The 14,435-nt window shown below is 46.3% G+C and overlaps 1 protein-coding gene across 1 annotated transcript in view; it reads left to right on the top strand.

The window, feature by feature from the left end:
- Window positions 1-1,665: 1,665 nt before the first annotated feature.
- Window positions 1,666-14,435, top strand: part of PPCDC (phosphopantothenoylcysteine decarboxylase) — a 15,461-nt gene continuing 2,691 nt past the window's right edge. Inside the window, exons 1-4 of the mRNA XM_009886668.1 lie at window positions 1,666-1,818; window positions 7,277-7,372; window positions 9,770-9,898; window positions 11,920-12,088. Coding sequence (XP_009884970.1) covers window positions 1,666-1,818; window positions 7,277-7,372; window positions 9,770-9,898; window positions 11,920-12,088 — 547 coding nt within the window. The remainder of the gene's footprint in view (window positions 1,819-7,276; window positions 7,373-9,769; window positions 9,899-11,919; window positions 12,089-14,435) is intronic.

Here is a 14,435-nt window from a genome sequence, read left to right on the forward strand (position 1 = left end):
GCACGGCCCAGAACGTCGTGCTCTTGTTTTATCACTAATAGCCCTTTTTGAAAACTGCCTATTAAAAAACTGTGTCTTATTCCCCAGGCTTTAAGATCTGGATGCTTCGGTGAGTTAATTGTCATTTAGCAATCATAAGGGAAGTGAATGTTTTCCATGCTGAGATGGCATTAACTTAATTTTAATTAGATACAGATAAACATGTGAAGTGTTGCAGTAGTGTTGAAATTGCCTAGCCAATGTGCATGCTGGATTTCCTTGCCTCTAATTACTCTCGCTAATCAGTGCCTCGAAGCTCAAGCTGATAATGTGCTCCTATCCCAGCAATTTTTTATAAACACAGTGAGAAACCTCAGGGGCCTGAGTTAAACACATTCATTCCAAGCAGAGCGTGGAGAAAGAACATGTTCTTGCTGTTGTGCTGCAGCTGGTGGGTGCTCGTGTGTCTCGGAGGCTGTTGTGCGGAGGTCAGACTGATGCCCAACTGCTGCACAGGCGTGATCTGAATCACCCCGTGAAAGATCCTAAATTGAACCCGCTGCTGAGTCATCCCAGAAGGACTGAAGGGGTAAATTCTTCTCTCTCAGGAATCCAGCCCCCTCACTCCAAAAGCTGAGTTGGTAAATGTCTCTTTCTTCCTTTTTGTTCTACCCACAACGCTTCTAAGTCACCTCCTCCGAATAACAAGGATGTTGCTAACATTGAACAAGCCTTAGTAAATCCTGGTGTAATGTCTAGAAACACGTTTTTCAGATTTTTTTAAAAAGTGAATTTACTCTTTGCTAATCACTCACGAAGCGGAGATGTTCACGTCCCCTCTGTCGGGGAATGCTTTTCCTCACCAGAACAGCCATTTGTGATTTATCGGTGTGGCAGGGGCGCTGGGAAGCTGGGAGGAGGCAGGAGACCTGCGATACAGCTGCTGGCTCAGCCTGCCTTTTGAAGCGGCTGCATCGGTCTGCGGATCACTTCGCTCAATGCTGCTGGGGGAGTGAGCAGTTCTGACTTTCACGTCCCTAAGAAGGTGTTTTCACTTGGTGGCTGTTGTGTTCTACTTCTTTGCTGTTTTGGTGTTTTTATCCCCTGCCTGCTGGGGAGTCATGCCTAGTGCAGCTGTAAATATGTAATGATATGATAGGAAGTAAGATGATAATGCTTACCTCAGGGCCCCCAAATTTGTAATTATTAAAGTGTCTCCCTGCGTTTATTATTCAGCAGAGAATGTGAAGGGAGTCTGACCCAGCTGGGGGTCACGTGTTTTCCCTGCAGTCAGTGTGAAAGGTACATTTATTGTAAACTCTGGACCATGTTCAATGCGGGAGAGCGTATCTTTGTTTTGGGGGTCATGGGCTTTACCAGAATACTTTTGTGGCCTGCCTGCACAGCTTTTAGCATTCTGTTTACCAGTATCTGACAGAAAATTGCAATTGAACAGGAGGAGTAGACTACTGCTATGCTTAAAGGTCTGCCAGTGCTCAAAAGCTTTGTGGATTGAGGTCTGAGTGTTCATCCTCAGACTGAATTACTCCGGGTCCTGCGTAGTCCAGGCTTAAATCTGTGCCTTGGGAATACCTTGGCATTGGAGCCCTCCTGTGCTAGCCTCGCTCAGAGGCACTGTTAGTCAAGTGTCTTTGTTTTTCTGTGCTTTTAGAGTTTGATCAGAGTATGGAGCTGTTCTCACCGCCAGAACCAGGGTTTCCTGCAGCAAAGAGCTCATCTATGCCACAGAAAAAATTCCGTGTCCTGGTGGGTGTGACTGGGAGTGTGGCTGCCCTGAAGCTGCCTCTCCTCGTTGCCGAATTGCTGAAAATCCCAGGGGTGAGTAAATCTATTGGGAGAAGTCTCGTGAAGTTGGTGTTACCCTGTTTTTCGTTTGGAGGAGAGATTCAATGGCTTCTGTTGAAATGAAAAGTTCCTTCTGGCTTTGAGTCCTTTAGTTTAAAAATTTGTTGGGAGGGAGTGGTCCTGCTGTTTTTAAAAATCGGCTAATACTTTTTCGTATAATTTCATATCAGGTTGTAAGGGCAGTAACTGTTCGTGGTTATTTCCACAGGTGGACATTTAGATTCTGGAATATGAAAGTAGCATTGTTCAGCTGAGCTTGCTTCATTCTCTCAAAAATGATTGAATAGGTCCTTGTCTTGTGGTTGGTTGGTTTTTTTTTTTCTGGAATATGTCTGTGTCAGCCACATTATCAGATGGCTACAGACACAGGTGGATGCTTTGTGAAATCTCTAATTAGGACCTTGCAGTTTTCCATAGGTGAGATGTGGAGTTTGCAAAGATGGACACTGCCATCTGACCAACAAAGGGAAAACAGGTCTTGTAAAAACAGAAACAGAAAATAGAAGCTGCTGTATGTGTCTGCGTGGGTTTTTTTGTAGTACAGTTTATTGTCTGGAGTAACAGAGGTGTCCAGCAGAGGCCACTAGTGACTAAAGTCAGGGAGGGAAATGTGCTAACTTCTGCTGTAGAAGAAAATTAGAGGAAACCAAAAAACCTTTAGCTTTTAAGAAATGAAGCAAATGTTTTGGAGCAGTGAAATGAAAGAGTGGCAGGAGGAAGAGCATGCATTTACATATCCAGATATATTTGCCAGATTGCTTAACGAATATCCTTTTGGATGATTTAGGAGGCTTTACCTGTAGATACATTGACACGAAGTCAGAAGAGGTGCAATCCCCGAGTAACTCTGAAGTATCTGGTTGATGTTGATATCCCAGCTGGAAAGGGTACTGAAGGTGTGACGAGCTGTTGGGCACCGGTTCTGCCAGCTGGGCTGGCATTGTGGGTTGTAAAGAAGGGCCTCCGTTGATTTATGAGTTGACCTGAAATGATTAGTGAGGCCAAAGGTCCTAAGCTGGAGTGAGAGGGCCAGAGATAAGTGATGCCACGGTCTCTGGGTGACCAGACCAGAGCCAGCTCCAGCAGTTGTTGTCTTGTTAGTGTGGCAGATGTAGGATATGCATCTTCTAATCCTCCGTCTCTTGGGTTGGCTTAGCTGTGGTCTCTTTTTTCCTTTGCTCTTGGTGCTTGGAACATCCTTCTTTGCAGGTGAGAGGAAGAATGCAAACGACCCACTGTAGGAATCTAGGTCAAACGCATTCCTTCTCCTTGAGCATTTGATTCATAATTAAAAACTGCAGATGGCTGGGCCTGAATTCTCTGTGAGGGCCCATAGGTTCTGTGACATTCCTTGCAGGCTTTGCGCCCCTTTAGGCTTTTGTTGCACAAAAAGTGAAAGTGAAGTATCCAGTCCAGGAGCTTCTGGTACTTAATTTGTTAATTAAAATTATGTATTTACTCATGTCTGATGTGATTTCAAGGCCTGATCTAAAGCCTGCTGAGTCAGTATAACTTTTCCATCGAGTTTGTTAAGTCCTGCACAAGCCTGTTGCATCAATTCTTTTACTGATAGAACAGAACTTTAAAAAGCCATCGGTGGAAGCAGGGCAGAATTGGAGGAAGTCTTTGATACTAAACGAGATGTGGTCAGAGGCTTGAAACCGGAGCGGTTAGTTTAAATTGATGTTTTGGCTAAAATGATGCTCGGTGAACAACTTGGCAGTGTGATTTTGCACTCATTAAACATCGCCTTGAGGGTGATAATGGATGTGACTACATCTTACTGCCTTTGTTTAACCTCTTTGAAGATCTAGGAAATTTATACGGCATCTGCTTATGCCTTTCAGGTTATTACCCTTGCACCTGGTGTTGTGGGAAGACAGCGCATAGTGTCTCATCAGGTCACTGTGGGTAACTCTTGTGTTTGTGTTACACTCACAGACGTTGTCTTTGTCCAATTCCTGGGATTTTTTGAGTACCCTGCTGGGAATATGATGACAAAAAGCACGTTGGCAGAATATTGGTTTGTCATAAAGATAGGAAACAACAAACTTTTTTGTGGGTGAAATGTATTGCTCTTGAAGCTACAGGATGTCATCTGGACCTCTCTGTTTAAATCACGTCATGTCATTTCATTGCGCTGCAGCCAGCTACCCTCTACGTCGGCTTGTAGGTCCCATTTAACAAAGGACCCGCTCATTCTTTTCTGCAGCAGTTGTTATCAAAGCTAGGTCTGTGTGTAAAGATTTTGCTGTCAAATCTGGGAAAGTGTTGGGGGGGGGGGGGGGGGGACGACGACACGGAAATCATACACCCCCCCTTACCGCAAGCAGAAATGGCTATGACAGGAGGATCCTCTTCCAGAGATGATATTCATGATATTGGGTAAACACAGGAGAGCAGTTTTGCAGTAAAGTTTATTCGGGAGAATTGGCTGAAATGGTCCAAATGAAAGAACTCAAACTAGTCTAAACTGTTTCCAGTAAAGGAGTTTGAGTGTGGCTAGACTGACTTTACTGTTCAAGCAGAGATATAACCACAGGCAAACAGAGGGTGTGCCAGGTAAATAGAAAGAAAAAACTATGTAGGCTAAAGTGATCTTGAGAACACTGATCTCTTTCCAACGTAGCTTGAGGGACATGAAGGACTTCCTCAGAACAAGGGATCCAGGAGCCCACCCCAGCAGAAAACCTTAATTAGGGAGAATATTTAACTAAGGGAGTTCTAACTAATAGAGTTTCTTGGGGAGTGCTGGAGTCCTTGAACATATCCCTCTGGTGTGCTCTAGCTTGTAGTGGGTTGGATGCAGTACTTGATAGCCAGCTATTCCGTGTTCCTGGGCTTAGGCTTTGAAGAAAAAAGTATGTTTTAAGACCAAAGATCGTTATGAAACTATCTTAAAAAAATAAAAAAAACACAGAGTGGCATTTTTTTATATCCTTTAGCCTTAAAGGGGTATTTCTGGTCTAAATTAGAAAAATTTGGATAACGACACAATTGAAGTAGCATGTGACAAAATATGTCATGGGGTAGATGGAGTTGTATCACCTGAAAATCTTTATACTGTTATGACTAACTGTAAAATAAGAATAGCACTAACAAACATTGTTGCTGAAAACTTTTAGTGCAGACCTGGCCTACTGGTACCATTTCAGGGAGCAGACATGCCCCTTTAAACTGCTCGTTGCTCTTTAAAATCACCAAATACCTGGTATCTTGCAGACTGTGAGGTTGACGCCTCACTGAAGCCCATGGCTAGCAGAGAGCAGAGTTAGCACCTTTGCAGGTGTCGTTGCTTGGCTCCGAAAAGCTTCCTGTGAGGTGAGGTTAATATGAAAACAATACGGTTGATTGCTGTGAATGTGATCTTCACACATGAAAGCACTAGAAATGCAGCTGTGATTCCAAGTTAGGGTCGCTTGAAAAAGAGCAGATATTTTGAAGAGGCAAAGAACCAAAAGTATGGTACCAAACGCTGGTGTTATATGCAGCTATATTTTCCTTTACTTTTTCTTCAGGAAATGGGAAGAATTACCAAAGACAATTATATGCTCAGGCTGGGATTTTCCACTGCTCCCAGCTGTTACTCTGCTCACGTAGGGTGCAGATAATCAACACTGCTCCGTTCCCAGTTGAATAGATAGTGCTGGGGAGATAGGTTAACGTGTTTTGTCACTTCAACCGCTACTGTTGAAGATAGCTTCTTGGAGGTTGGAGGTTTTTGGCAGACTGTTTTAGCAAGAGTGCGCAGGCGGAAAGCTTCATCGGTTTTGTACATCAGCTCGCAGTTTTCTAGCGGGAAGGAGTTGTTGGTGAGGCTGGTTTCTCCCCATCTCTCTGTTGGGCTCATAGAATGACGTGGAGAGTTGCACAGTGGACTGCTTGAAGGAGCAGACTGTGGTTGAAAATGGCCAATAACGAGGAAAAGGGTTATTTTTCATGGTAATCGGTGGCCTGAGGTGCATCTGCCACATTAAGTCTTTTCGGAGCACTCCCTCCATGCATTGGCCTGTCTATTGGCTGGTTTTAAGGTGCGTCCTTGGGAGGAATTGGAGATGGAAATATGGTTGCGTGTGCTGCATGGGTCCAACACTGGCTCCGCTTTGCGGCTGATCCTGGTGTGTGCAGAGCACCTCTGCTTCACTGCACGTGGCAGGCAGCCGTTAGCGACATTTGTCGGAGCTACAGCTTTGAGAAGGTCACGCGACACGTAGAACCCAGGGAGAACCCCCCTTTTCCGCTTGTTAAGATTTCTGCAGGAGGAAATAAAAGGATCTTGTGTTGTAGGGCATCTTAACACCTTGTAACTGTGCATGTCAAATAAATGGCCAAGGGAACAGTAGGGTTTCCCCAGTATATACCATATAACTGAAGGTTCCACTGGCTTTCAACAAGGCAGGCAGGTTTATCTAAGATTTTGGAGAGAGCCTTTGTATATTTTCACCCTGTCTCTCTTTCCTTTGTAGAGGCTACTGGTTTACTGTTTTGGCTGCACAGAAACCCTGTGCTATGAACATACTTATGCAGAGGTTTTCCTCTTTCCAACATCTTATCTTGATAGGAAGGATAGCTGGAAGACATAACCCCAACTTGCTTCTGGTGTTTTTACCCCTGGCTGAAGCAAGTCTGATTAACGTGGTTTTAAAAAGTAGTATCCAGCAGTCTGTAGCTACCTCTCCACCTTTGGCACCAGGAGATCATTGAGAGAGAGGGAGGCAGGGGCAGAAAGAGACAGAGAGGTGTGCAGTGCAGTCCATTTGACCAAAAAATTGTACTCTGTCTTCCAAAGCCACTCTTTCTTGTGAAGCCTTGTGCAGCAGAGGTGGGCTTGCTTTGCGCTGGTGGTGCTGAGCCCCATCTAGTCAACTTGTCCCTCCGCAGGACTCTTGATCGCTCAGCACTGCGCTTTCTCTTGGCAGAGAGCTTCCTCTTGGCTCCGAGTGTGGGAAGAGTGATCCTGCAAGTGCCGTGTAGGCATGCCAGCCCTCGGCAGTCCTCTGTGCTGTGGTTAAGGGAATCCACTGAGGCAAGATGCTCTCCTACTCCCTTTGGCAGGCGTATTTTGAGATTAAAGGGTATATTTCACAGAGCTTTGGTTTGCTGCTTCTTACAGTCTCTTTGAAGTTCTGTGCAGAGCTGCATCTCATTCTGACCTGCTCTGTCTTCTCTGCTGTCCCCGCTGTGAACTGGCCATGTGAACATGTTTGGCAGGCGGTGACTAATCACCTGCCTGTTTAAGGGTGGCATGAAATGAGTCTTTGGCTCCCGTGAACACCTGCAGTGGCCTGACCTTTCAACTGTGAATAGGGGACGGTTCTCTGAGAATCCATGTAGCTTTCAAAATCTTTGTTACTTGAGCCCTCCTCGCCTACCAAGCTTTGCAGGATCGCCCTCAAGTCTAACCATCGGTCTGTCTTTCTTTTCTGATTAGCTCGAAGTGAAGGTGGTCACTACTGAGAGAGCAAAGCATTTCTACAATGCCCAGGAGATTCCTGTCACCCTCTACAGTGATGAAGATGAGTGGCAGGTAAGTTGTTCTTCATTTGGAGACCGCGAGGGCTTCTGTCCTGTCCCCACTAGCCACATGTTTTGCAATTCAAGTAGTTCTGTCATGCACTCGTGCCTTCTACTTCCAGAAGGCCAATGGGTGATGCTTCAGAAAGAAAGTAGATTCCCTGGGAGATTCACTTAGTTGTTCAAGTGCTGAACAGCGAATAGAAGTGTTCCTCTAAGTTTCTTTGCAAGAGACCACATTAATTATTTTATTTTTTTTAATCCTGGGCCAAGACTCTCTTCTTTGTTCTAGTAATGTATGCTTTGGAATATGGCTTTCAAAGAATGCGGTTCCAACCATGCTGTAAATGAGGATGAAAAGAAAGGCTGTCCTGACTGTACCGGAGGATTTTGTAGCTCCCTAGCACACTTGCAGCAGGCAATGAGGGTAGAAGTGATCTCTCACCACTCTGGACTCAGCTGCTATCTGCAGCTCTGAGAGGAGTATCAGGAAATGTCAAGAAAGCCACTGCAGAGTCGCGGTGAGGGTGTTTGGTGCTTGTCATGAGTCATACTTGTCACGAAGGCAACAGCTTAATTTTCCTTAACGCTACGTATTCTGAATCTGCAGACATCGCTGACATTCACAGAACTTCCCACACTGCTTTAAAACTCAGTCTAATGTCTGACTGGGTAACCTTGTACTGGTAGGGCCACTCCAGTGTAGCGATGCAGACAAGGCCAGTATCTGGGGATGTCGTGCACCAGTGTGATAGGTGGCTGGAACTTAGAGAGGTTCTCCTGGTGGAAGTCATGTTTATCTTAGAGGTGTCTGCATCTGTGCTCGTGCGTGTACATAGAAGTGCCATTGCAGTAAGGGATAACTCAGTTGTCAGGGCTGTGAACATCTCTAGACCCTGTAAAACAGCTTTTTCTCTTGACTACGGTTTTGCTGACATGCTTTGAGAGTCCCTGAGTACAAAGAGGATCATTGTATAAACATCAACATTTGCTTTTCTATACATTTTATCTCTACTTTGCAGTAGCGATCTGAGTACAAGGTGGTCTACTCTTTACCAGTACTCTCGCCAATGCACTCACACACGGGCATTGCTTTTCTGTGGGGAGAGGCATGCTAATGGCAATTAGCCGTTAGACCAGCCAGAAAGCTGGCTGGTCTAGGAGATCGGTGGAGATCTGCTGTGTCCCAGGATGCTACAGCTCCAGGCAGTTATATCTGAGGAACCCTCGGTGGGCTGATAGAATAGGAGCGGGTCAGGCTTTGAGGTCTGCTGGCACACCGGAAAGCAGGCGTGGAGCCCTTACAACATGCCGTTCTGACAGAAGGGTGGGAAATAAGCCTGCTCAGCCTTTGTTTGTGAGATATTTTACTCTGAAAATAAAACTACAAATTTCAGTGCTTCTAGGGAAAGTAGAAGTGAGTGGAGGAGCTGGGAAAGGTGTCAGGGAGCACCAGCTTTCCGGATGCTGCCTTTTTGTTGTGGTTTCCAGTGACTCAGAGAAGGAACAGTTTGTGGCCCTGATACACCTCTTGCTGCCCTGTGGTTGTGTGTGTCCTCTGGGGATTAAGCACCTGATGGTGTTTGCTGCTTCTCTTGATGCTTTCCCAGTTAACTGTGCTCTTAAGAAAAAGAGTAGGACTCTCGAGCGACTCGGAGCTTTACTGAAAATGGAAATATTCATTTAGAGCCAAGAGAGGAGGGAAATGCCCAGTTGGCTAAACCTCATCCATCCTAGAGAAAGCCAGCAGGACTGTTCCCTACTGTAATTATGGGGGTTTACTTTGCTGCTGTGGGTGTGCTTAGGGGCGTGCGTCCTAATTGAAAAGTGACTTGTGCAGGTAGGGGTCTATACCTCGTCACAAGCCAGCGGACAGCTTCACTTCAAAGAAACGTGAAGCTTATACACGACGTGGGTTCCTCAGGAAATGCGACCCCTGGTTTGGTCCTGTCTGGCTTCAGTTGGCTGGTAGGGTGGAGCGCTCTTCTCCGCTCAGACATGCTGAGTGTTGAGGGAGCTCTCATGAACAATTCTGAAGCTGAGCGATGGTGTGGATGGGGAAAGCTCTTTCCTGTGGGTCGGCATCGGTGGTGGTTGGACGTGTGAATTGTCTTTGTGGCGAAAGGATACCCATTTGTAAAGCCCCAGGCACATTGGTGATGTCTGTTAACTGTGCTTCCTAAATGTAGCTGCCACATGGCCTTCGCTGGAGGAGGGAGGAAATCGGAACAGTAAGCGCTGGCTGCAGTCTCTGGTTCCCCACACAATCAGATCTTGCTCAATGCGAGAGGAATTCTTTCACATTAAGTTTACATGGTGGTTACTAATGTGGGATTGATAAGATAAAGTGCCAATTATTCACAGCATTCATTGTGAGCATTCGGTAATCTGCGTCTTGTCTCATCCACAGATGTGGAAAGGTCGTTCGGACCCAGTCCTGCACATCGAGCTCAGACGGTGGGCTGACCTTATGTTAGTGGCACCTCTTGATGCAAACACGCTGGCAAAGCTCGCGAATGGCATCTGTGACAACCTGCTGGTGAGTAACTGGAGCTCTGCCTGAGAGTTCTCTCGCCTCCCAGCTTTAAACTGTCTGACCTTTCTTTCATGTAAACTCTTGTGCTTCTGCAGCATCGAGAACAGTGAGATTTGCATGTTCTGCTCCCACTTCATATGTTGTCTCTCTCTTCCTCCAGTATGGTTCCCCTGTTCCTTCTCAAACAGTTGTTCTTTCCTTCCCTGACCTACATCCCTTACCGCTCCTCGGCTCTGTCAGTCTCTTCCATTATGTCCCAGTTCCTGCTTTGTGCCTTTCCTGCTTTTTCTGAGGGGTGGTATTTCTCTCTTTCTACCTCCACCCTCTCTCCATCATGCATGTACACACACCCGTGTGCGCATACACACTTGCACTCACTTTTGAGTTCCTCTCTGCATTTTTCAGATGCAATCTGGAAAGACACCTGTGAGATCAGATAAAATTGTTTACTTCCTGCTACCTCACCTAACTGCATAGCACAGAAATTCAAACATGCTCACACTTACTTACCTTCCAGTTTCAGCTATGGGGGATTTTGCTTGTTCAGGCTTGTTTTTCTGGTATTAAAGATGCTGTGGCTTGAAGGCTGATCAGAAAGTCTATTAAAAGAGCGTGTGCTTTTCTCTTGGGCGATGGGGACCTTCAGCATGGCTGAATGCTTTGTATACAGGCATTAGGTCTTTATTAGGAGAAGTCATAAGCATTAACCACCCAAAAGATCTGCCAGGAAGCTGCAGATCTGTGAATGTTGCTGTGGTGCATCACCCTTCAGTAATGCGAGGAGGCTAGAACTAGAAATGGAGGGCAGCGCATCAGCTCTGGCTGGGGAGCTGTTCGGGTAAGAGGGAGGGCATATAAATGAACAAAATACACCCAGAGCGACAGCCCTCGTTTGTACGAACAGATCACTGGAGATCAGAGAGAAGCCATGAGGAGCTGTGGGAGGGACAAGCAATGTCTTGTCCTTCTGGGTCCCCATGGTACTATAGATGTGATGGTGGTAGCGGAGGGAAGAGCTCAGGAAGGATGTTAGGGACGCGTGGTTTCACAAAGATCCTGCCAGTCTTTTCAGAGAGGAAGAGGTCCCTCCAGCAAGGGAAAAGCAAGTGCTGGCGGTGCCGGTTGGCAAGTTACAACAGATTCTAGCAGACGTTCCTGTGCTGGGAAGGGTTCAAATCACAGGGCATAAAAAAGGATGGGCAGGATTCTTGTAAGTACTTTGTGATCTGAGCAGAGACCCTGCACTGGGGACTGTTGCTACCTGGGACGCTCTCTGTGCGCGATTGAAATGCTGCTGGGCCTAGGGACAGTGATGGACATGGCATTAAGAGCAACCAGCATTTATCTCTTTAAGGAGGTGAGGTGATACTGGGTTATCTGGAACCCCTGTATTACTGAGGAGTCAGATATGATTCCCTGTAGCACGCAGGAGCTGCTAGATGGTTTGTAGTCTGCCAGCATCTTCTGCAACAGCCCAGATGTGTTTGTGTTATCCTCTGTATCCTGGAAGCGGCGGCACTTCCCTTGTGAGGAGTTAAGGATCCAGTTGGCATATCGTTTAAAAAGGACTCACTTGCCAACTTTCTGTGTTTAGTTCTACAGCTGCCTTATCTGAAGTGTTGCCTGGGGATTTCTCTTTTGCTGATAAGATCTGTGGCCACCCCTCAGCTTCTCTCGGTCTCCCGCATGGGCTGGCAGTCTGCACGCGTGATGTTCCAGCTTGGTTTGCTCCAGCGATTGGGCTGCTTGCTTGGCCCCAAGCCGGAGTAGGATGGGATCTACCCTCTCTGTAGCCTCCCTCATTTTTCTTGCCTGTCAGAGATGAGCTTTGCTGGAATGTAGTACAAATTAGTAGCACTCCCGTGGATCTGCCTATGGGTTAGTCCAGCTGCACTGACAGATTGAGGCTTTGCCCCCCCCTAATGACACCCAGGCTGGCAAAGCCCTTCTGTGCAGCAAAGGGATAAGAAGGAATAAGGAGAGGCAACCCATCTCAGAGCTGAACCTCTTGGCTTCTCTTACAGACTTGTGTCATCCGTGCTTGGGATCTGAGCAAACCTCTGCTCTTCTGCCCAGCTATGAACACGGCCATGTGGGAACATCCCATCACAGCTCAGCAGGTGGAGCAGCTGAAAGGCTTTGGCTACACAGAGATCCCCTGTGTGGTGAAGAAACTAGTGTGTGGAGATGAAGGTCAGTCCTTTTGCATGTCTTCTGACTGGTTTCCTGCAGGAGTGCTGCTCTTATCCTGAAGGGATGTGCATTCTTTTGCCGTGTGGCCTTCAAGATGTTGAACTGCAGGGAGAAGGCGCTCACTGCCAGGGTTTATACAAACAAACTGAAGCTTTGCCCTGTGCTAGCTGATATCTATTATTCTTGTTCATTAATTTTTAAGTAGTCTTAAGAGACTATCCAAGTCATGCTTTCAAATGAGCCGTTAGATAGGCCTGATATTTAAAAGAAATACTCATTCAAGAAGAGAGCAGATCAAAGAGAAGGAAGGCTTTGCAGTCAGCGTTATCAGCCTGGGATTTGGGTGTCCTGACCGTGCCCTCTACTGTGGCTGTGGGCTGTTTTTATCATGCCTCACTTCCTCATCTCTAACGTAGGGATAATATCTTATCCCCGAGAGCAGGCAGTGAGAATAAGCGCTTTGCAGACGTGGCTGAGGGTGTAGCTGGATGTACATTTAACATTTGTTGTTGTTTGTTGCCTGGGTTACTTTTCAGCTTCCCAATCGAGTTTTGATTTGGGGTTTTGACATCAGACTAGTCTGTGAAGGAGAGGGGAAGGGAAAGTTGTCACGCACGGTTTCCGAAGACTTAACTTGCAGTGCTAAGAAATACTACTAAAATGGTCTCATTTGTATTTTAGGAGTGGCTTTTATATACTGCAGGTATTTTGGCTTTTGGGAGGTTTTGAGAAGGGTTTTTATACAAGCAATTTGGATGAATAGGTTCGCTTTTTTTATCAAAATTTTCTTGGACAAATTGTCTGTAAAATGTCACCCAGTTCCAGCCATAATAGCAAGTGTGTTACTACCTGCACGGCAGTGTATTCATACTTTTATTTAACATCCCCAGCTCTTGCAGGGTTTTAACCGCTCTGTCAGATAGTTCAATAAACGGTCTGTAGCAAAGACAGGATGTTAAAATGCTCGTCATGATTAAATTCTAGGGCTGGCCTAATTTCTGAATTCTTAGGTAGATGCAATGCTTCTAGAGAGTGTTTTTTTGGAGCTGAAGACTAAGAAATATTTACAGTTAGGTAAGTGTAGTCAAGTAACTCAGGCATCAGTTGAAATATCCTGGACAATTATTCTTCCGCTGGGATTTTAGACCTGATTACATCAAACTTCTTACGTACTTGTAATAACGTTAAGGGAAAACGCCCAAAAGAGGTCATTCTGCGCAGACATTTTGGCAGAAGTGGAAAGGCCATCTGGCATAGCTTCTTTGTCCTTTATTTTTACCCTTCATCTTTTTTCGTACGTATGGAGGGTCTCTGTTCCTGTAGCAAGCAGCTGAGTGCCTCCTAATGGGTTATGTGCTTACTCTTGCAGGTTCCTGCACCTGAGGCAGAGCTGTGTTGTTGTCATCCCTGTTTCCCAGATGGGGATCTGAGATGCAAAAGGGCCGTGTGAGTTGACTCACTAGCACAAATGGATTAGAGTTGGGCGGTGAACATGATTTCCACCTTCCGCTGCTCTGCCCTGCCCCTTTCCTGGGGGTTGCCGCCCTTTGCGACAGGGATGCGTGAGCCACATGAGAAGCGGCATGTGAATTGCTGTGGTTTGTAGCTCAGAATGGCAAAGCAGCCCAGCGTTGATCGGGAGTTACCTCGTTACACCAGCAGTCATTTGGGAGCTGCTTCGTATTCAGCTCAGCTGTCTCTGCTGTGAGAGCAAACTCCTGAAGGAGCTTGCAGGAGAGGGATGGTACAGACAGCTGGGACAGTTGCAGCCACATCTGACTCGACTCCGCTTGTGTTTGTGAGTCGATTCACAACAAGATTTTCCTGTTGGCAAATGCTAGGATTTTCCTGGCAGTATGTAGAAAAATTATGGCAAAGCAGTTGTCGTGGTTTAACCCCAGCCAGCAACTAAGCACCGCACAGCCGCTCGCTCGCTCCGCTCCAGCGGGGTGGGGGGAGAGAGTTGGAAGGGTAAATGTGAGAAAACTCATGAGTTGAGATAAAGACAGTTTAATAATTGAAATAAATAATAGCAATAAATTGTAATGAAAAGGAAAATAACAAAGAGAGAGAAATAAAACCCAAGAAAGTCAAGTGATGCAAATGAAAACAATTTTCCACCACCAACCGACCGATGCTCAGCCAGTCCTCAAGCAGCAGTGCCCCCACCAACCTCCCCCCTAGTTCTGTTGCTGAGATATGGTATGGGATATCCCTTCGGTCACTCAGGGTCAGCTGTCCCGGCTCTGTCCCCTCCCAACTCCTTGTGCACCCCCAGCCTACTCGCTGGTGGGTGGCGTGAGGAGCAGAGAAGTCCTTGGCTCTGTGTGAGCCCTGCTCAGCAGGA

This window comes from Charadrius vociferus, unplaced genomic scaffold (assembly GCF_000708025.1).
Source record: "Charadrius vociferus isolate BGI_N301 unplaced genomic scaffold, ASM70802v2 scaffold356, whole genome shotgun sequence".
Lineage (NCBI taxonomy): Eukaryota > Metazoa > Chordata > Aves > Charadriiformes > Charadriidae > Charadrius > Charadrius vociferus.